Source organism: Bombyx mori, chromosome 22 (assembly GCF_030269925.1).
Source record: "Bombyx mori chromosome 22, ASM3026992v2".
Taxonomy (NCBI): domain Eukaryota; kingdom Metazoa; phylum Arthropoda; class Insecta; order Lepidoptera; family Bombycidae; genus Bombyx; species Bombyx mori.
In genome coordinates this window covers 10,745,673-10,767,316 of record NC_085128.1, presented here as the reverse complement: position 1 = coordinate 10,767,316, position 21,644 = coordinate 10,745,673, and the positions used below count along the sequence as shown (strand labels likewise).

Genomic DNA, 21,644 nt, shown 5'->3' with positions numbered 1-21,644 from the left:
CGTTTGTAATTAATGAATAAATGTTCTGTAGGTGTTTTTTTTTTCACGCGGTCCCTTGATAAGTTTAAAATTTGAATCAGTCTCAAGCGAAAGTGATTCAAATGGTGCGGCGCACCTTCCTTGGGGTGCGCTGCGGTAGTATGTTACGGACTTTAGAGTCAGCAAAACAATTAAAATAGATTGTAATAGTCTAAGAAAAACACGTACTCAAAATACGATAACATTTAGCATGCTAGAAATGGGCTGATGGCTTTGAACTACGCCATATCTTTATGTTTTGCGACAAACGACAACTTTATAAAATCAGTGTAGCAACTTTTAAAAATCATCATATCGTTTACTTGGCAAATTCGAAGGACGGACTTGTCTTAGATTTCACCCATCTAAATCATATCATATTTGCACATAACAATATACCTACTTACTTCCCATTAAAGTATAAATTCTACAAATAAATAATACTCAACAATATTTAAAATAAAATGAGCCAAGAACGTTTATCGATAAAACCTGATAACATTGAAATCTTTTGTACAGCACTAAAGCCGCCATGTTTTGTGGCCAGATGACGTCACACTGGCACGAAATTTTTGTTGACGTTTCATTTCCATAGGTTTCCTACTTCATTGCATTAGACGGAGACGGAGACATTTACGTATATTCATGTTTCATTTTATGTACGCACTGAAATACTGTTATATTGTTTTCCTGCGAGTTAAAGTGCTGAGTAAGAACGAGATAGATATATGTTTATGTATATGCCTTCAAAATGGGTGCTATTTATATAAGCAATTGTACGTATAGAACAATATGTCGTGTCCCTACTATATAGGTCTATGTTTTCAATAGGTTTTTTAACTTAAGCTTAAGCTGTCAGTATATATTTTTATTGGCGCCTGGACTTTTTAGTAAAACAAGTGTATGTAAAAGGGTTGTTTTAAAGTTGTCTGTTTTATATGAGAAACCGCATTTTGGAAGGTAAGTTTGCTTTTAATTGACATTTGGTGAATACTCTGCTGTGTGAAACAAAGAACAGATCTTTTCACCCAATATTTAAATAAAAAAATCGTTTTATTAAAATCATGTAAGTTTTCGCGGGAAATCAGAGTAACTTTGACTACAAGCTAAAGTTACCCTATGGTTAAATTTAGTGTTGCTAAGAAATATTTCATTCATGTTTTAATTGTAAAATTTCTTTTTAGGTGGATAACATGGCTAGAAGGAAGGTTTGTCCTCCTCCAGGTACCCGTTAGTATGGCACGAAGTCTCGGTAAACCAAAGAAGGTTGAGAAAAAGCTTTGGATGATATAAAAAATTTTAGTTGCCTGTTGTTGCTGGCAAGATTGTTTCTGTGGAGGCTGTGGAAAAATATTATCAAGAAAGGAAAATGATTGCCAAATCCAATGCCAATAAGCGAACATCGAATTCTGGTGCGGATAGTATTCCTGGGCCTGTCAAGAAGAGAGGGCGACCAGCTGGAACAAAAAATAAAGCAGTTAAGAAAGTAGTTACATCTATCGTGGATCACCCAACATCACCTTCTTCCACTATACCCGGTCCTTCTTCCCCTATGCCTACAGCTGATACTTCAGGGATGTGTATGGCGACGTCGAAAGATGTGAATCATGACGACACTATACTTGAATTTCCTGATCTATCCTCCAAGAGTGTTTTGATGGATTCCATACCAATATCACCATCGTTATGGAATGCTGGCGTCGTTCAATATCAACAGATAAATTCTCCATCACCAATTGAAGTCGTTGAAATATATAGTTGCAATATTGAAGGAAATTATCAAAACCATGACGGAATCTTAGAAAGGGTGGACTTAAACGAGAAAAAAGATGCAAATATAGGATCTGTGTCTACTGATAAGGACGCTAGTAAACTTAGTTGGGGAAAAGAAAACAGAAAACAGGATTATTGTGTCGTAAAATACGAAGTAATTTTATTTCCGAGGCGTATCATTTGCAGGGAAGGAGATACTGCAAAAATATCCATCATGCAAAGTCACAAGATGGCTGGAAGTGGCCGCTAAAGCGGGACCTCATCGCTTGCCAACAGAAGAACATAGTCAGCTTCCTAGATGACCAGAAAATTATCAAACTAAAGGACTATTGCTTGGTAGATGATCCGTTACTCTTCATGGAATCGGGCGACTAAACGCATGTATTTTTAAGCATTATGTTTTTAAAGATCTCATAATTATTTTTTGCTATCAATAGTTTATTATTATGTTGAATGTTTCTAATTAATAATACCTAATATAAGTGAACAACAACCAAAAAAAATTAGTAAAGTTGTAACATATGGTTTTTTGTATTTACTTACCTGGAAACTCAAAAAGAAAGATGATTGAGCGATTTGTTTAAATGTGGTTTAATGTGACTGATGCCATTGAGTATCATCATTGGTACCATCTGACAGGTGCTTAATGTGAAAATATGAAGCTTATGTTAGATTTAGACTTATTTTGGTCGAAAAACTACAATTTCTTCTGTAGATTTGGCTATAGCCAAACCTACCCCGCTTTCCAAGTAACTTTAGCCCTCGACATTTTGACCAATATTTCATTATTTTTGGTCTCTTTTGTTAAAAATGAGTGTATTTATTTAATAAGTAGCTTTGGATGCCAATAAAAACAAATAAAACATAAAAATCTATAGAGTAATTTGGTTTTTATAAGCAAAAAACAATGAATTATGGGTCAAAGTTACCCAGTCCGACTGTAATAGTTTGCCTTTTCAAAATAAAACAAATTTCCCTATTTTCATAAAGAAATCAAAACTCCTTAGCTGTAAACGTCACAATAGTGGTTTTATCAAAGTACATAGAATACGGCGAGATTGGCATTTTACAACGTTCTCCTCCTGGCTGAGCCTTTGCTCACCCACCTGTCCAAATTAAATTGGAAAGGCCTCCGAACCAACAGTAAATTTTCATCATAAAAAAAAATCACAACGATATATAGGCATAATACACACTATACGCACTACAGGTATAGTTTAATTAGTTTAATCGGTTGGTTTTTTGTAAACATGGATTCAACGCGTGCTCATAAGATGCCGACACATTAATGAAGTGTATTAACTATGAATAATAAAAGACACCAAAACCCAATCAAAATACCTACTGGAGCCGCGTTTAGATAATTCTAGTGGAATAGATTCCGAACAAACTGACCAACAAACTCACAAACATTCATTTTCTTATTATAATCTATTAAATTTTGTTTGAGTATCCACAATAACCGGCCTTACTTAGCCTGCATCCAATGACTTTTAGCAGGTCATCAGTGGGACTCCTACCCACGCTCTGCTTTCCAGTACGCGGTTGCGGCACTCGAGACCGTTTCAGCCCCAGCGGCCATCTTTTCTAAGAGCAATGTGCTCTGCCTTCTGCTACTTCAATCTTGCTGTTATTCGGGCTGTCTTGGTTCTTTTGCCAATCTCCTCATTTCTGATTCGATTACACAGGGAAACTCCGAATATAGCCCTCTCTATTGCTCTTTAATGGGTTTATTTATTGAAGAAAATTATTTATTTTGTTTATTTATTTAGTTTATTTGATTTGGCGAATGGACTTCGTTCCCTTTGCTTTTGTAATAAGCAAATGAAACACAGTAACGTCAGTAACACAGATGTCAAGTGTCAGTTTCCACGTGGGGTCAGCTTAGATTGAGTCTGGTGTTAAATTTGAATTAACTTTGATTCTAGTTGCATTTATTAATTAAATTTATAGCAATGGTAAAAGTTAAGAAACCTTCCAAAGTAAAACAACGAATCACTGAACCCGTAACTAAAGATGAAAATGTACCTTTACCTCCAGTACGAATGTCTAGTGATCCTGCACCCAAACAGGTAGGTTGTTTATTTTATGTTTTTCAATCTACTCAGTAAAATGAGATTTGCGCATACTATCGTAAGACATAATAATATTCCATTTAATATTTGTAATGCATCTGAACGTTTTGTTACACAAAATTTTGCACCGCACTTTTTGTAAACGTTTCCACATTTTCTACAATTAAAATGATGTACAGGTGAAATGGATAAACAGACAGAGGGTACTCGTCTTTGCGATGAGAGGTATCAATCATCGTCACAGGCATTTAATGGAAGATATTAAGAAATTAATGCCACATCATAAGACAGAGTCCAAAATGGAGAGAAGCAAAAACTTGTATGTTGTTAATGAAATTAGCGAGATGAAAAACTGCAACAAATGCATTTTATTTGAAGGAAGAAAGATGAGGGATTTATATATGTGGATATCTAATATACCCAATGGACCAAGTGCTAAATTTTTGGTGGAAAACAGTATGTATATTATGTAAAATTTATATAGAATAAAAAAAAACTGAATGTGAACTACATCTATGACTCAAACTTAGTTTCAGTAGGGGATTTTGAGTCTTCAAATGTGAATAGTTAATGATACATTTAAAAAGCAGCATTTAACTAATTTCTTTTTTTCAGTTTATACTATGGGGGAACTGAAAATGACTGGCAATTGTTTGAGAGGATCTAGGCCTTTGTTATCTTTCGATCCACAGTTTACAAAAGATCCTCACTACTGCTTACTGAAAGAATTACTGGTACAAATTTTTGGTGTACCTAATTATCATCCAAAAAGTCAACCATTTTTCGATCATGTGTATACCTTTATGGTATTAGATAACAGAATTTGGTTCAGAAATTATCAGATTCTGTCTGAAGATGGTGCTTTAGCTGAAATAGGACCACGATTTGTATTGAATCCTGTAAGTTAACGTTTTTTTTTTCAATATCTGTAGATTTGTGCATGTTCACAATACTAAAGAAAAAAAAATGTGTGTGTGTGTGCAAGTCACATAGTTGGGGACGCGAGACTGTGCGGAGCGCTTTGTGATTTGTCGGTGGCGCTCGGAACCGCTTCGGCAAGCCAATCGCAGCACACTTATTTTTTCGTTTCGTTTCATCAAGTTTGAAATCATAATGATTCTAAAGAAGTTTCACTTAAAAAAAAAAAACAATTCTAAATGTATGACTATGTGGCTGAACTCAAATCTAAACACGTACGCAATATATGCTATACTATGATATGCTAGGCTGTAAATAAATGTAAGTAATGCCAAGGCTGATCCAACATTGGGTCTATTGATTTACTTTACCACTAAGTAACATGTCGGGAACAATACTGTTTTACAAGTAATGTAATATGCTTTAGGTCAAGATATTCTCAGGATCGTTTGGTGGTGCAACATTATGGGAAAATCCTAAATACATTAGTCCTGCCAAACTAAGACAGGCTTATTCTAGAAAAGCAGGTAACAAATATGAAAACAGGATCGAAAAGAAGGCCTTGTATGAAGCAACAAAACCTGAAACAGGCTACCCTGATATAGAAGGTGCAGATTTCTTCAAAGGAAATCCAATAGAAAAGGCAAAGGAAGTGATTATAAAAGGTAAACAACTGTATAAGTTATTAATTTTTAAAATAAAACCACAGACAATTTACAAATTTAAGAACATGTGATAGGCTTCATATTATAAGCCCCCACAGGTAGTTAGTATTATTTGAATACTACCAGGAAGCAGCAATGCTTCCACCATTCAAATTATAAAGGTGTGACAACCATTGTAGACATTTGAGACTTTGACCTAGTGTAGTAAGGAGAGTGGTAGTATTTACATTATAATGTATAGTCATAAGCCAATAGGGGATTCCAACAGACGTTTAAAACCCAGTGAACCATGAGTATGTTCACCCATCTAACGCAATTTTTACAACATTCACTTTTTCTAGATCTATAGCATACACTCTCTCTTCTTTTTCTATTGTATGTGCCTCAACAAAGAAAAAACCTACCACCACTACTAATAAAAACTTATTTTTTTAACAGAGGAAATTGAAAACGAGACTTCTGTAGCAGAGGGTAGATTTGTGAAGAAGCCAGTATTTTCTATAAAATCATCTAACCGTCCTGATAAGGTTATCAGAAGGAAACAATTGAAAGCTAAAAGCAAACTTATTTCTGATCAAATAAAGAAACGAAAACAATTTAAAAAGAAAAAACCTTCTAAAATGTAAATTTTTATTATTTTATAAAATAAAGCACATTTTCACACACGTGAATGTTATTTTGTGAAAAATACCATAAAAGCAATCAGGTGCTAAATACTTTTATATTAAAATACTTCTAAATTAAATATAGTTCAAGAGCTGGCAGTAATAAAATATTCCAAAAAATAATAAAATGTATGTACCCTCAAACGTCACAATATTCTCAATAAAATAATTAGTCACATTTTGAAGTATTATCTTCTCTCTATTTAAATTAATGCAATTTTCAAAATTTACAACACAATAAAATAGCTCACAAGGCCCAATTCGATATTTATGATTTAATACTTATGTATCATTTGTGGCATTATTTTATATCAACCTCGGCAACATTATTCACAAACAATTTTAATTATTGATTCCTTTTCTTTTCAAATGCATAGTAGAACGAACGAGCTCATAACCCTCCTGGTGACAAATGGTTACCGGGCCCGTAGATACAACGAGAATGCCGCCATCAGCGTTATACTTGAGGTTGAAGTTTCAATTAGATTGTATTACGGTTATCCTATCCTTCAAATCTAACACTGTTTTTAAATAAAATCATTTTGTTATAAAACTTAATTCTTATTTTAAAACTGTTAGAACTATTTTAAATATAATAACGACGCTTGTAGCTGAAAGTAAGTATTGTACTTTTTGACGAAGCATGTTGCTGATAACTCTATTTCTGTAAACTGAGGAAGCATGTTGCCGATAATAACATGTACTTTTAGGTTAGGAATATGATGTTCTTTTTTCATAATAAATACAGCATAAACAAATTAATTAATCAGTTAACCTTACATCGATAAGGAACTAACTGTCAATACGTAGAAAATGTTTTCTAATTTTATAATCAAGCCTTCAAAACCACCTTTGTTATTGGTTTTTTTATGTAAATATATTACTCTGCAAGTTGATAAAATTGAAGTGACGTTTCTGTGAGGGCGCTGCGAAGGCAACCCATAATACAATAAAATTGAAAATATAGTCGTTCGCGATCCACACAATTCTCAATTAAAAAAGTCTTGTCAAGTTACTTTAAATGCTAATTACAAGAAACAAAGCTTTTAATTAGACGAGAATAATATCCATATTGGAGAAAGGCAAATACGCGACCATTAGCAGTTAGTTACATGGCTCATTTTTAACAGGTCAATCTGATTCAGTGTCTGGTGCTATTCAAACTTTTGTCTCAGAGTTATGATGACCATTGCTCTGACTGATGGACAGCGGACGGACACCATATGAGCTTCGGGAACGTCTGCCAATCTATAGTTAGAAAATTCTAGCAAAATATAAAATTTTAAACCTTTATCTTTGACACATTAAAGCTTTGATTATCGTAAGACTTCGTTAGAAAGTACACGAGATGATTCTTTTATTCAAACATTTATACTTAATGGTCAGGTAATAGTTAAATGTAAATACAAAAGGTATATTTAATTTTAGAGATTGATTGACAATGCCTCAGTAGGTGTAAAGCCTAGAAAGAACAAGTTTTATTTTAGCAATTTGCAAATAATTACATAGTGTACGTATAACAAAATAAATGTACTAAAATTGATTAAATCTAGTTCGTGTCAAGAAGGTCAGTAAATTGTGAGACAAATTAGTACATTCAATAAAAGTTAACTAAAAAAAGAATGAGATACTTAAAAACTAAAAATATAATGAGATACTTAAAAACTAAAATACAAGATACCAATTTCCATGATATTGTTTTGATTACATTCGCCCTTGTCACGGAACAATCAAACCACTTCATACTACTCATACGTGACGTTACATTACATACTAGTTTTTGAGAATTTAAGGCAAATATTAAACATTTACGTTACTAAATGTTTAACAAGTAACACACGAGAGCACTACAGGTAATTAAATTGGCTTACAGTATGTAAAATACAAATAGTAATACTTATTGAAAATTAATATAAAAATTATTGCAAGTTATTATGAGTATTCTTAGTAAAAGTTTCAAAATGACAACCAGTTACAACTAAGTTTGTTTCAATAAATATTTGTACTTAATGTGCTTGTAACTTTATTAATCATTTTCAAAATAGCGGTAGATAACATTTAAAAACAATTTATAGTTAAAAACTAAAAAAACGGTTAAAAATGTAAATGTAAATTATATAAACCATAAAATAGTAAATTGTGGACATATAAACGACTTCAAAAGACACAATAGTGTGCTACATAGATTCAAGTTAATCTAACATCAAATTCATAGAAAGCGATTTAATATACTTCTAAGGTGAGATTGTTACCTGTAAAAAAGTTAAATTTTTTTATACACGATTCTAACTAGAGGAAACAAAGATTTTATCTACTAACATTTAAAAGTAAGACAAACACAAATTGTCTTACAAAAATATTAGAACTATCAAAATGGTCGATTGGTTTTATTAAAGGCGACTGAGTAAATCGGTATTCTATGCAAAATATTAACTCGAAGTTATTGTCAATAAAAGTTAAAACTGGCATAGATGAATTTGACTTGATTCTGCAATAAGTAAAGGTATTGCCTTATCGATTAATAATATAATATATTCTACCACATTCAAATACTACGTACAAAAAAGTTAATAAAAAAATTACAAACAATGCACCCAATAAAACAACCAACAATGATACTTCTTTTCTTTCACCAGCAAAATGGTTGGAAACAGTATTAGGTTATAAATATATAATATCTGAATAAAATACTACAAGAGCTCAATAGATTATGGTAAGATGGGAAATGGCTTCAAACCATGGTCTTACTTAGCTTGTTATGACCAAAATAATTTTGAATTCAGAAATTAAATAGATGTTCAACAACTCAATGGAAGTAATATCGCGTCTTCATCGAAACATTCCAATAACATGTAAGCATCTGATCAGTTAAATTTTCCATACGGTGCGATGTGAGATTTTTTATTCAATTGTTTCAATTCCTGAACAGTTACTGATTTTTAAAAGCGTGTTAACGGAATTCTATATTTATACAGCAACTACATTATTTAGATAACATTGATACTATGTTATCGATGCTTAGCTTTTGTTGAAAATTCGTTTAAAGAAAAGTTTTGGTATTCATACCTCGGGATCATCAAAATTACAATTTGCTAGTTGTGTTATGAATAAATAAATATGGTCACAAGCAAGCTTCAAATAATATCGTAAACACATTAAGCCACTCAATTAGAAATAAATATGAATGTTAATAAACGATTATAATGCGCATTAGATAAATTACTGTATTCATTCAAAATATATTAAGCTCTTTTGACCAAGCTAACCCATTAAAATTCTTGCACATAAAACGGACACAAGATAAACAGATAGACTATTAAGCTTCACAAATTCAACAAGACACAAACTACCTTATTAAACTATTTTTAATAGCAGCTTATTATAATCATGGACAAAGGGTATTTAAATGATATAAAATATTGGAAGTATCTTTAAAAAATGGACGGAAACGAAGAACTGTATGAACCGGTTATTATTTTTGAAGTTTAACTTCGGAAGTAGCACGCACTGTGCACAGTAGGTACAAGTGAAAATTCGAAAAATTTAATCAAGCTCATTTTTTTAAAAAAAATACGGTTCCAGATCAAAATAAAGAAATGATTTTTGTTTGTCATTTCATCATTCACCTCAACTATTTCTTTGTATGACCATTTATAATAAAAACTAGTTTTACGTTTTAATCATCCATATTTTTTTTAAATAATTATAATATGATTTCCGACATTTCGATACTATACTTTGCAGTATAAAGTGATCACGATCATTCGTCCGTAATTACGAAAAATCCCACAATTAAACCGTAAAATTACTTTTAATTATCTACGACTCGCTAATACCGAAGCTATGCTTATTTTAGTCTTATAACTGCATACATAAAATAAACATTCAAGATAGCTGCCTATAAAATTAAATTATTAAGAACAAAACGATCCCACATCCACTAACTAGCACACCGTTGCTGTCAAACCAAAATCTGCTATGTGCAAAAACTTTATATTGAATTAACGAGTAAAAACATTTTCGTATAAAATTTTATATGAAGGTGATTTTTTTAAGAACTATATCAAATGAAAGCTATAGATAAATATTAAAGCTATAGACACATAACAGTTTTTTTTTATACGGTAGATAGGCCTGTGACCTATACGAAAAAGTCAAAAAGTGCACATAGCAGATTTTGGTTTAACAACGACGACAATATGTAAGATACAAAACATCCGCGGCAGTTTCATGCTTAGAACAAAAATAACAAATCAATACTTTTCGTTGAGGTCCTGCAGCTCAGCTCCGTCGGCTTCGTCGTCGACTTTACTGATCTTATGACCGCCGAGTTCCGCTAATCTTGAACTCTTCCATTTACCTTCAACGCCGTTCATATTACGATCTTCGCACACGCAGAGGAACAAGGAATCGACCACCATCTGAAAAAGTTATGCAATTTGAATGATGCTTTTAATTTATTTATATATACTAGCTGTACCCGTCCGCTGCGCTGGGCATTTAAAATTAACAATATTATTTCTCACCCCCACAAAGATTCTCATCATTAACGCCCCCGCAACTGGTGTAGGGAGTCCAACACTCATATAAATATTAGCCTATCCATTAGGTACATGTATTTTTTACATGGATACCAAGTTTTAAGTCAATCGGATGCATGGTTCAGTAGTTATAACGGAACATCCGTAAAAAACACTAGATTTATATATTAGTATAGATTAATTTTATAATTACAATTATGTACATCTTATACAGGGTGTTGTAGAAAGGTGCCCGAAAAAATATTCTAGCTAACTAAGGTATAGCGCCATACCATAGAGGTAGGAGGTTTGTGACCATGGAGTTTCTTGAAATCATATTATGTACAATATGTTTATGAGAAATTCTGATTAACAATCAATTGACGACATAAAACATTGATTGTCACACACATACTGCGTTCTGTTTGTCAAGCGATGCACTAACACTATTATAACCATATTTTACCTGAACATCATAATTCCCCACAAAAAAAATCCTACCTATGCTGATAGCCTTGAAAGGTTATATCAGCGTTATCCTAGCGGGTAGGTGAGCTCTCGGATCTCAAACCGGAGGCCCCATAATATTACAAAAACAATAAAAACATATTATTTTGTTAAGCACTTCATTCTATCATAAATGACACACCATCCATAACATCACTCTCTCCAAAATGGCTAGTACTAGCGGTAAGAACTTCATCTTCATCAATTTAAATCAATTAATTCATTTAATTGATGTTATGTTTTATTTTATCAGTATTATGGGCAACTTTACTACCTAACACTGTAATATTTTCATTTTGAGATCAAGTTTAAAAATTTTTTACGTCATTAGAAGTTTATAATAATACTAAGTTGAAGAATATAAATTAAATGAGGTTGATAAAAAAAAAGTATGGCGAATAAATTTGGACGAAAGTGTAGTTTGCTGCAGTGATGCGCGTGCACAACACAGGCAACCAATCATAACTGACGGCATGTGACGCGACGCGGGAAGATCCAATCACGTAATCAACATGGCCGGTGCCACCACATCCCCTTGCTGGGGGAACAACCAAACAGACCCAAAAATGGATTTCTTCGCATGTCAAGATCAGAGCTCAAGACTCGTGCCGATTATTATACAAGCTTATTTCATTGATACGCTTTTATTAGCTTCAGACGTATGTATGTAATGGAATCTTTGAACATGATTTTGACCTCCTTCAAAATGTCGGATTAACTCGAAATTTGATATACTTATTAAGGACCGATGACAATTCAATATTTAAAAAAAATATTGAAAAAGTTGAAATTCAACTAAAAAATTAAAAATAAATAATAGTTTAAAAAACTAACAAAATACGCTTTTATAGAAAATCCAACTAAAAAATAGAAAATAAATTGTAAAAATTTGAATTAAAAATAGTGTAAGAAAAAATGATTTTATTGTAAAAAAAAGGGAGGGTTCATGGTATCAGTAGTTATAAATATTTTATGAACAGATATAGTTATAGTGGAAGGGTTATTTTGATAACATCCTGAAAAGCACCCCACGCTTTTTTTTACAACAACATCATTTTTTTCTTACACTATTTTTAATTCAAATTTATTAAAATTTATTTTCTATAAAAGCGTATTTTGTTAGTTTTTTTAAACTATTTTATTATTTTATAATTTACCTCGTATAGGGACAGAATGCAGTGCGCTATGAAGAACGAATAAATGCATATAACAAGAGTTGGAACGGCAAAGAAATGCAGGTCAGAGTTTCGTTTGAGCAGCAGGAGGCCCACGATGCCGGTCACCGCCGTCACTATGCATTTCCCGAGGAACAGTATGAAATCGCCGATACTGTTTATTGTGGCTACTTGCAATGCGTTGTTCACTATTGTACTGAAGGCCTGCGAACAAATTAATTCAGTTTTATCAGGGCCGGATTTAAACTTAATGCCGCTCCTGGGCATCGGAAAAACATCCGCCCCAATACTGGAATTTTACCTAAACTTATAGTTTATATATTTTATTTTTCAAAATTAAAATATCTAATTTATTGCGGAAATTTTATCATGTGTAATATATTCCAAAACGTAAAGAAATATTTCTTTTTTTTTCCTAACAATTATAAAGTTTGCACTAAGGGTGACTCATAATTATATTACATCAAAAAAACTAATTACATTTCTTTAATTACAGAAAATAGAAAAATGAATTATTATTTTAAATCTCAAGGAAATAAATCGATTAAATCGTTTTGATTATTAATTTTTGCCAAAAGTGCCAAAGTTTATAATTCACAAATAATGGGTGAATTGAATTTATTTAATTATCAATTAAAAAGAAATTTATTAATTGATAGAATTAATTAATTATAATGAGCAATCTTTACAGGTCTAAAAAAAAATTTTTCTTTCAAAATCTTGCCGCCCTAAAAAAAAGTGCCGCCCTGGACACTTGCCCCGACTGCCCCTAGTATTAATCCACCACTGAGTTTTAGTGATAGTCAATTGTACTATTATAATAATTGGGTGTGCTTAGTGAGAGTTCTTTTAACTTCTCGATCGCGTAAAAGTTAACTCAAATTTGTATGGAACAGCTTCCCTTCTTTTGCCGCTAGGGGCGCTGTTCCAACTCTAGCACACAGAGATTACGACCAAACTAGTGTTATGAGGTCGTCGTGGAGTATTGTAAGCCCGTAACATTCTAAGAGTACAATATGTTGGAAGGAGCAATGTCCCATCTACTATATTTACAAGTAGCCAAGCTGGAATTTTGTTTCTAATAATCTAATCTAATAAATAAATTTAAATGACAATTTTCAGCTAATAATCATAATTCGTTTTAGTTAGACATTTCATAGAAGATTATTAGAATCTTTACGTAACACTAGCTGTTGTCCTCGGCTTTGCCTGCGTGGTCAAGGAAAAGTGTCATAACAGAGATTTATTTTTTTGACATAGTGACTCACCTGACCTAATACTATTACTTTAAAATGTCAATGCAACCACAGTTTCACATTTATAATTTTAAGTATAGATTATTTCTAAGTTTAGTATATTAAAGTTGTTTTCGTTTACCTTGCCGGCAGCTTTGCAGAAGTGACATCTCTCGATCGCGATAATAGTGTATGCGTTATGATTCAGATATCGTATGAACTTTTCCAGGCAATAGAAGCAGCAGATGCCGCATTTCAAACCACATTTCGCACATTCCGATCCTTTATCAGCACTCGCTGACAGTCTGTACGGGAAAAAATATTTTTTTAATATTGTTCTTTTGTGTATGCTTCAGTGGTAGATCAGCTGCTATTACTGTCTAACAGCCAGAAATAATTTAGACCGAATTTTAAATTTTTTATCTATATCCAAATCCCTTAGAACTATTATTTCGTTCAATTCACTTGATAAATTCACTTGAGTCATTCATTACTATATTAGTCTATGCAAAATTCCTCGAAAGTTTGACTTATAGTATTTTTTTCAGGCGAAATAAAATAGGTATTTAAAAACGTAAATGCCGATTGAAAATCATTTACATACCCCTGATTCATTGTTTTCAGGCTCATATTTAACTAGTCAAAATAAAAAATTACACTTACTTGGCATGCAAATATGTCAATATAAGCCTTGGTATTTTGAATAGCGTAATCAGAAATGATCCTTTCGCCACAGATCCCAAATGGTATTTCAACAGTTTCCCTATGGAATATAGGACGGGTGATGGATGTGAGTTTTCCCCCCTGTAGCAAAAAATATGTATTAATCAACAATTATTAGACACTCTATTTTAAATGGAACGGATGACAAGCTTGTGGTGGTAGGCGATCACCAGTCTTTGAGCATCAGTTCAAAACGTAAGGGTATAGTCAAGATGGGTGGGACATCTGTGGTCACTGCCAGTTCGATAAAACTTACTAACCACCCTAGAAACAAGTTCCACAGACCACCACTGCAAGCTTCAGTTTGAAAATAGCGATCTGAAATTGTTTCATCTTCTTCTGTTCTACTAATTTTTCATTTCATCATCATGTTTAATATTTAAATTTAACATTAACCAAAAATCTTTATTAGGCATTTATTAAGGTGTAGATATAGCGGTCATGTGTTCTTAAATTAAACTAAATCAATAAATATATAATATATTTATTTTTTTGTATCATTAAATCCCAAAGAATATATTTACTAGGTTTTACTAAATAATTCATCCTGACCTGAAATACCAATGTGAAACAGCCCCTGCTATGGTCATCTGCTGACAACCAAGTATGAACTCACTGCCCCAGATTAAAGATATAAGACACATCCACCACATGCTGTGTATCCACATCGGGCTGAATTCAATTGATTTGAAAGTATCTGTGAATAATAAAGTACCCTTAGTAAAAACGATAAAACGATATTCATGAGATATGAACTTTATCAATGTACATATAATAACAACAGAGAAAAATATCTATATATATAAAAATTAATTGCTGTTCGTTAGTCTCGCTAAAACTCGAGAATGGCTGGACCGATTTGGCTATTTTTGGTCTTGAATTATTTGTGGAAGTCCAGAGAAGGTTTAAAAGGTAGATAAATGAATGAAAATATTCGAAATTAAATAAAAATAACAATTTTGTTTTTTCTTTGATGTCCCCCCCCTCAGACAGATTCCTTTTGTTTGTTTTAAGTTTATTTTATACAAAAGTTTAGGTCTTTTCTTTATCGATTGAGGCACTACGAAGTCTGCCGGGTCAGCTAGTATATAATAAATATTACTACCGGGTTTTTTTTCTTGGTAAGCAAAACATTTTGAATCAAAACATGTAAGATGCCTAAATACAATTCAAATATAAAATAAAATTTTGTTTTACTGTGATTTAGAAGAATCTTAATAAACCATTTCTAACAGATTTTTTGTAATGTGAATAATAAAATTTACCTTTTGAAATACCGTTAAGAGCTTCTGCAGGTCTACCACTTTGATAAATGTTATTTGCTGTTTCGTTGACAAAGAAATTTGACTTAAACGGAATCCCAGGATAATTAGCTGTAGCTAAACAAACCTAGAAATACATTGGTGATTATTTTGATATACTATTCGTTTTTTTATTGACTTAGTAGGCAGACGAGCATACGGCCCGCGTGATGGTGAGTGGTTATCGTCGGTCATGGACGTCAGCAATGCTAAATTGCTCCATTGCTATATTTTTTATTTATAAATATGTATATATTTTACTCTATTGCTTGCCATTATGTAGGGTAGAGGTAACGAGAAACGTCTCTGTTGTGAAAAGTGTCCGTTAAAATCTGCTAAATAAGGGTGGCGCTACAGTAGCAACCGGGTAAATTTAAAAAAAGGCGCTGAAAGTTATTAGAATAAGATAAGAAAAATAAAAAAGGACGAAAGAATTGTAACACTACAAAATCACGAAAAGTATTTTATTTAAAGTTGATAAGTAAATGCAATCGATGTCTCCACGTTTTAGAAAAGCAATAATTTTAGGTTACATTGACGAAATTAGTTTGGACTACATAAACATGTGAGGTCTTGTATATTACACTGTTATTAACTACTCTAGTCATTAAATATATTAAATTTCCTAACTCAGCATACTTCAATCAGTTAACAACTGCTCAATTCACATCATCTGTGCCTATGCCAGCGCCATTCTGGAGGATTTTTGAACTGTTATTTAGTGCTGAAAGTGGGATACTTTTTCAAGCTTCTCCCATATGAGACGGTTCTCCTTACCTCTACCCTCCATACTTGCGATATTGCTCTAGGTAAGCAGATGAGCAGTACACTTGATGTGTACACAGAGTATGGTATACTTGCACAATATATCCCATAGACATAATAATAAGTCGAAGTTTTTTTTCTAAATTTAAATCATATTGTTTATATTGTTCAGTAAGCAATAATTGTACCATTTTGCATCATATGAAAGCTTTAGATTTAATGTAATGCTCAATGAATTTGTACTATGATTTTAAAAGATTATCAGAACCGGGTTAGAGTACTAGTCTCTTTTAATTGAACTAAATATTGTCTCTAACACATTCGTGTTTAAAATATCCTTAGTAATGAAATTTAACTTACCACAACCGTAGACCAGAATGCAAAGAACACTACAAGAAATAGGAAAGTAATGATTGGTTGCAGGAATAATGCTGGTATCGAGCCAAGACAGTGAGCTGTCTCTCGAAACAGAGCCGCGAGGAACGAAACTCGCGAACGCATCACCCAAACGAGCAATAACAAAATCACCTAGAACCGAATAAATTTTTTAAATTAAGGGTTTCAAATTCCTTCCGTGGCGCGAATCCATTCGCGTTGTGATGTCTATGGACTCAGTAAACTCCGGTCATCGTTCTCGTCAAACCCGTCGCTTGCGACGAAGGGCTCGACGAGTAAATTAACGCTCAGACACAGCCCACTGAGTTTCTCGCCGGATCTTCTCAGTGGGTCGCGTTTCCGATCCAGTGGTAGATTCTACGAAGCACGGCTCTTGCTAGGGTTCCTGTTAGCAACGTCGTCAAGTTACTTACTTATGGACTCTAGGTCCAGGTCGTCGTGCAGGTCGATGTTCCTGACGAACCACGGGGCTCCGACGGCTATCCTGCAATAGCTATAACGAACTTATCGTAACAATATAAAGTGAGTGATTAATAAGTAAATTAAGTTAACAACATATTTGTATTCTCGTCATAGGACACGTATTTAATGATTTCAAATAGAACTTTCTAAATATAAATTATTTGGTCCATTATTTGTTTACATTGAGTATAAGTTATTAATTTTATTAGCATATTTTTATTTATTTTACATAATTTTAATAAGTTTAACTTGGTTTTTAAGTGGGACTATTGAGATTTCATAGTAAAATTAGCATATACTTACAGTTATAACTGTTGCAATTATAGAATACCAAAGAAATGCTTTTTCATTCTTCAATGATTCCTGTAATAGTGAATAGTCAGGGTGAGCATGTTTACTCGCCTCCTTAATTTGTAAGTTTTTACTATTCTGTCGTAAAAAAGCAAATAGTGGTTTTTCCATTTGAATCTATGCAAAAGAGGATGTTTGTTTTGTCGATAATAATCCCGTCCTCAGCTCTGGGTCTATGAAGAGAGTTTGGTTCTCTCTGTCTTGTATACTTAATGTAGTTTAATGGGAACTGCTCTGAGTAATTATTTGAGATAATCAAGCTATCTTACTACTACTACTACTACTACCTAGATCACTTTGTTCCCTACAGTGCATTTCCAGATATATTTTTTACCACATACCACCTAGTTTCCCTCACATGGTATCTTCTGAACTCTATGACACATCTTTCTTCAAAGATGTTTATATAGTCTTCAGACAAGTTGATGATTTGCAGCATTGCTGATATCCATGCACAACTGTGACCACTTATCATAAGGTATGCTTGTCTGTCTACAGAGGTAGCTCTACATTGATGCACAATGTCAATATCAATTGTATTGTTATTCCAGTAAGATTACATATAAATTATACTTACAGCCAGGAAACTGCCATCAAAGCTTCTTTGCTTAGTCCTTAGTTCGTGATAAGTATACCAAAGCAGGGCTGTTCCGGCTACGCTTACTATTGATACTATTATCATAAATATCCATGACACGAAAGTGGCTAGTAAGTGAAGAATTGACACCATCAGCAATGAGCATACTGAAAAAGTAAACGAAATTTTATTTTGATTATTCTTAATTGCGTAGGTAGTAAAGTAAGCACTAGCTTGATAATCCATTTAGTATTATCAATGTTCATTAACTAATTTTCCCACTTGTGCTTAGTTTACAGAAATATTTCTTTAAATCATACTACATACTACTAATCATGACTTACTAAGTATATGTGGGGACTACGGGGATATGACCTCTTAAAAAGCCATTATCCATTTGCATTAAATTGCAATAACAACAGTTATTGTTGTTGTTTGTTTTTTTGTTATTGTTATAACAACAGTGGTTTAGGCATGTGTGTGTTTTTGATATATCAATATATGAAGTTTATCATCATCATCATCAGTACACCTATGTCCACTTGATATAGGTCTTTTTCTTTTCGGGCCCGAGGCCGAAACTCCTGCGAGGTCCCCGCGCCTAGGGGGCGCGCGGGGTAGGTGGGTCTTGACGATCTGCAGGTGTTGGGAGCAGACCGCGGGCCCAAGGAGTTTTAGGACTCTACCGGACTAAACGACTCCCCTGCACTCTTACACCCGACGTCCGATCTCCGTCCGGGGTCAGAACCCAGTCAGAGTAAAGGGGTTACCGCGGTCAGCATTACAACCAGACACGCGGCGCCAACCCGTGGACGCCCGACCAACGGGTCGTCAAGGCGGTAGTCGACGACCAACGATGCCGGTATCCACTGTACGGCGGCGCTACCAAGGCGGCCCGGGCGATGCCGTTGGTGTTCCAGAATACCCCGCTGGGCCAGAACCAGCCTGCCGGGTCGGAACGCGATACACCGCCGACCGGGTTGCTTTTCCACAGAACGTTCGGCGACGACAATGCGGACCGCATCGCAGGCCGCAGCCGCCGACGCGTCGTCCCGTCCTCCTAGTGCCAGCGCGCTAGTGACGGTAGCGTGCGGCGCAGCCTCAACCCCCTCAGGTCGCCCCGTGACCATCACCGGGAGGAGATTGCCTCCTCACAGGGTCCGGAGCTGGACAAACGCCCTCCTCCGACCCCTGGCTCGGCGCCGAGAGGAAAGAAGAGCTCTCCCTCTCCTGTTGCGCGGCCTCCTTTTGCGAGATGGTGGACTCGCAGAAGTCGAGCATCGCCTGCCAGCACTCGTCGCTGCCGAGCATCATAGCCACGACGGTTGGAAGCAACAAATTCGGTCCTGTTTTTGCAACGAGGACAAGGCGCTGCTCTGCGAAAGCAGGGCAGTACGGGAGCGTGGGCTCCACCGTGTCTACTTTGCAACCACTGCAGTGGTGGCACTTTGGCGTCGGCTCCCTCCGGGCGACGAGGTGCAGGTAGCGGCCGAAACAACCGGTCGTTCTCAGTCGCAACGGGTCGCGCCTCCCCTCTGGAGCGGAGATCGCATCGTCATGCGTAATCCGCAGCAAGCACCTCCGCTTCCAGATCCCAGGGAGCAAGCACGCACGCCGCCTCCAACGAGACGTTACGGTATCCGGGAACCGTCCTGACCGCAATAGCGCGCTGCGGACGTCGAAACGCCGCAACGTTGTTGTGGGTCAGGGCGTGGCACTACATGGGAGCCCATCGACTGCACCCACTTGATATAGGCCTACCCCAAGGATTGCCACAATAAATGGTCCTAGTCTCTTCTCTTGTTAGCGCTGTGCACTTAAAATGGAATAAATGGAATTCAATGGAAACGTGAGTCTTAATTACTGTCACTATGGAAGGCAATGATAATGATTAAGAGAATGGAGTCAGCAACTCTGATGTCATCATTTTAAAAATGCCATGGAACCAGCCTAACCACCATATATATAAGAGATTATTTTTTTATATATCAATTATAATAAGACAATAAGTATCAATTAAATAACCATTTGTGTAAAAAAAAATCATATTAAGAATTCACTAAATTATTGAGCCATCTACATTTTATGATTTTTTATTTCACCAATTCTAAATGCTATTAAACAATTCTATATTTTAGGTTTCACTTTAATGTGACTAATGCTTATTTCAAATTCACTCAACTAGGGGTGACATCATTATGCTGAGTCAATTCCCAAGGTCTCCCACACATATGTTAGTTAAGGTCAGTCAGATTAAAATGAATTTAAACTAATGATATTCTTCCTTTAGCTAAAGTAGTTCAGAAAGTGTTTAACATACTTACAAAATGCTACGATAATGCATATTATCATTTCTTTCCAGGATGAATAGAGATCTGATAGCATTTGTTCAATAGTATCCCAACTGTTAAGCAATTCATAAAAGTCTTTGAATACTTTTGTGGCTATATCTTGAGCTTTTTTAGGAAAGCATCTGTTCAACAGCGGAAAAGACTCATATACCGGCAATGTTGGACAAGGTCCATAATAATTATGTAGTTCTGCAGAATTCGGTAGTGTGTTTACATTAACAGGATAGTTGCACAGGTTTGAACCAGTTTGACGGTAAAACTGTTTGATATCATCCAAAGATTCTAGTTTTTTGTTGGGACACTCCTTTACACAAATTTTTAAGGACTTTCGTAGTTCTTTCACGTCCATGAAAAATAGGTATTTTTTATCCAAAGTGTTAATACCAGAAAGCGAATTGTTCATAAGTTGCTTGTTGCTTTTAACGCCACATGTATTCCCGAAAGAATCAAATCCATTTATCAGTCTCTGAGGGTTTCCATAAATAAATGAAATACACGCCACAATGAGCTGAAATAAAATATTATTCAGGCTTGAACTTTGGGAAAACTTAAACCGCAAATAATTTTAAACATTTTTTAGTCATAAATACCATCAATATCCAAAACACGATGTAAATAACTAGCCACAGAACATCAGTGCAGCCTTTCTTGGGTGTCTCATGAGGTGTTGATTGAGGTGATATTTCACTTTGAGTACAACCCATTTTATTCCCAAAACTTGGAAATTTGTAAACAAAATTGTTTGTTAGATGCAATTTGCTTCAAACATATATTAAGTGTATAATCTATGCTTCAAACAAATCACAGATTAGCACTGGATTTTTTGGCGGGAACGCGAGGAGTGAAGTTGTGTGATTTGTTTTATTTTTTCTATTTAGTGTTTCTTCGGGTTTAAATGTGTAATAATGATGGTTTATTAACTGTTTAATATCTGTGAAAGTGCACAAATGTGGGAAAATGAAACAAAACCGCTGGACGTAACTTCTCGAGATCCTCCAAAAAGTCCACTGAAAAAATCTTAGTAAATGACCACCATTTTACTGAGATTATATTTCATCCCATTTCATTTCATTTAATTTCATCCCAGTTGATTAATGTCTTAAATTAGTCGTCTTCATCTCATTTCACTCCTTAATATCATTTTTCATAAAAATATGAATATAAATT

The 21,644-nt window shown here is 34.4% G+C and overlaps 2 protein-coding genes across 3 annotated transcripts; one reads left to right on the top strand and one right to left on the bottom strand.

The window, feature by feature from the left end:
* Positions 1 to 3,325: 3,325 nt before the first annotated feature.
* LOC101739640 (ribosome biogenesis protein BRX1 homolog) lies at positions 3,326 to 6,114 on the top strand. Its single transcript, XM_004926389.4, has 5 exons — positions 3,326 to 3,863; positions 4,046 to 4,322; positions 4,482 to 4,765; positions 5,212 to 5,449; positions 5,888 to 6,114. Exons 1-5 carry the CDS (start codon positions 3,747 to 3,749, stop codon positions 6,073 to 6,075), a joined length of 1,104 nt encoding a protein of 367 aa, XP_004926446.1. The 5' UTR covers positions 3,326 to 3,746; the 3' UTR covers positions 6,076 to 6,114.
* LOC101739401 (choline transporter-like 1) lies at positions 6,063 to 21,267 on the bottom strand. Of its 2 annotated transcripts, XM_004926388.5 has the most exons (12): positions 21,068 to 21,267; positions 20,451 to 20,985; positions 18,127 to 18,293; positions 17,502 to 17,561; positions 16,701 to 16,868; positions 15,540 to 15,663; positions 14,827 to 14,971; positions 14,215 to 14,355; positions 13,694 to 13,856; positions 12,299 to 12,520; positions 10,375 to 10,535; positions 6,063 to 8,366 (listed from the first exon to the last, which is right to left on the bottom strand). In XM_004926388.5, the coding sequence occupies exons 1-12, from the start codon at positions 21,179 to 21,181 to the stop codon at positions 8,363 to 8,365; spliced, it is 2,004 nt and encodes a 667-aa protein (XP_004926445.1). In that variant the 5' UTR covers positions 21,182 to 21,267; the 3' UTR covers positions 6,063 to 8,362. The 2 variants fall into 2 exon arrangements, with proteins under 2 accessions (XP_004926445.1, XP_004926444.1); XM_004926387.5 differs by having other exon boundaries at positions 6,063 to 10,535.
* Between the last annotated feature and the right edge of the window lie 377 nt (positions 21,268 to 21,644).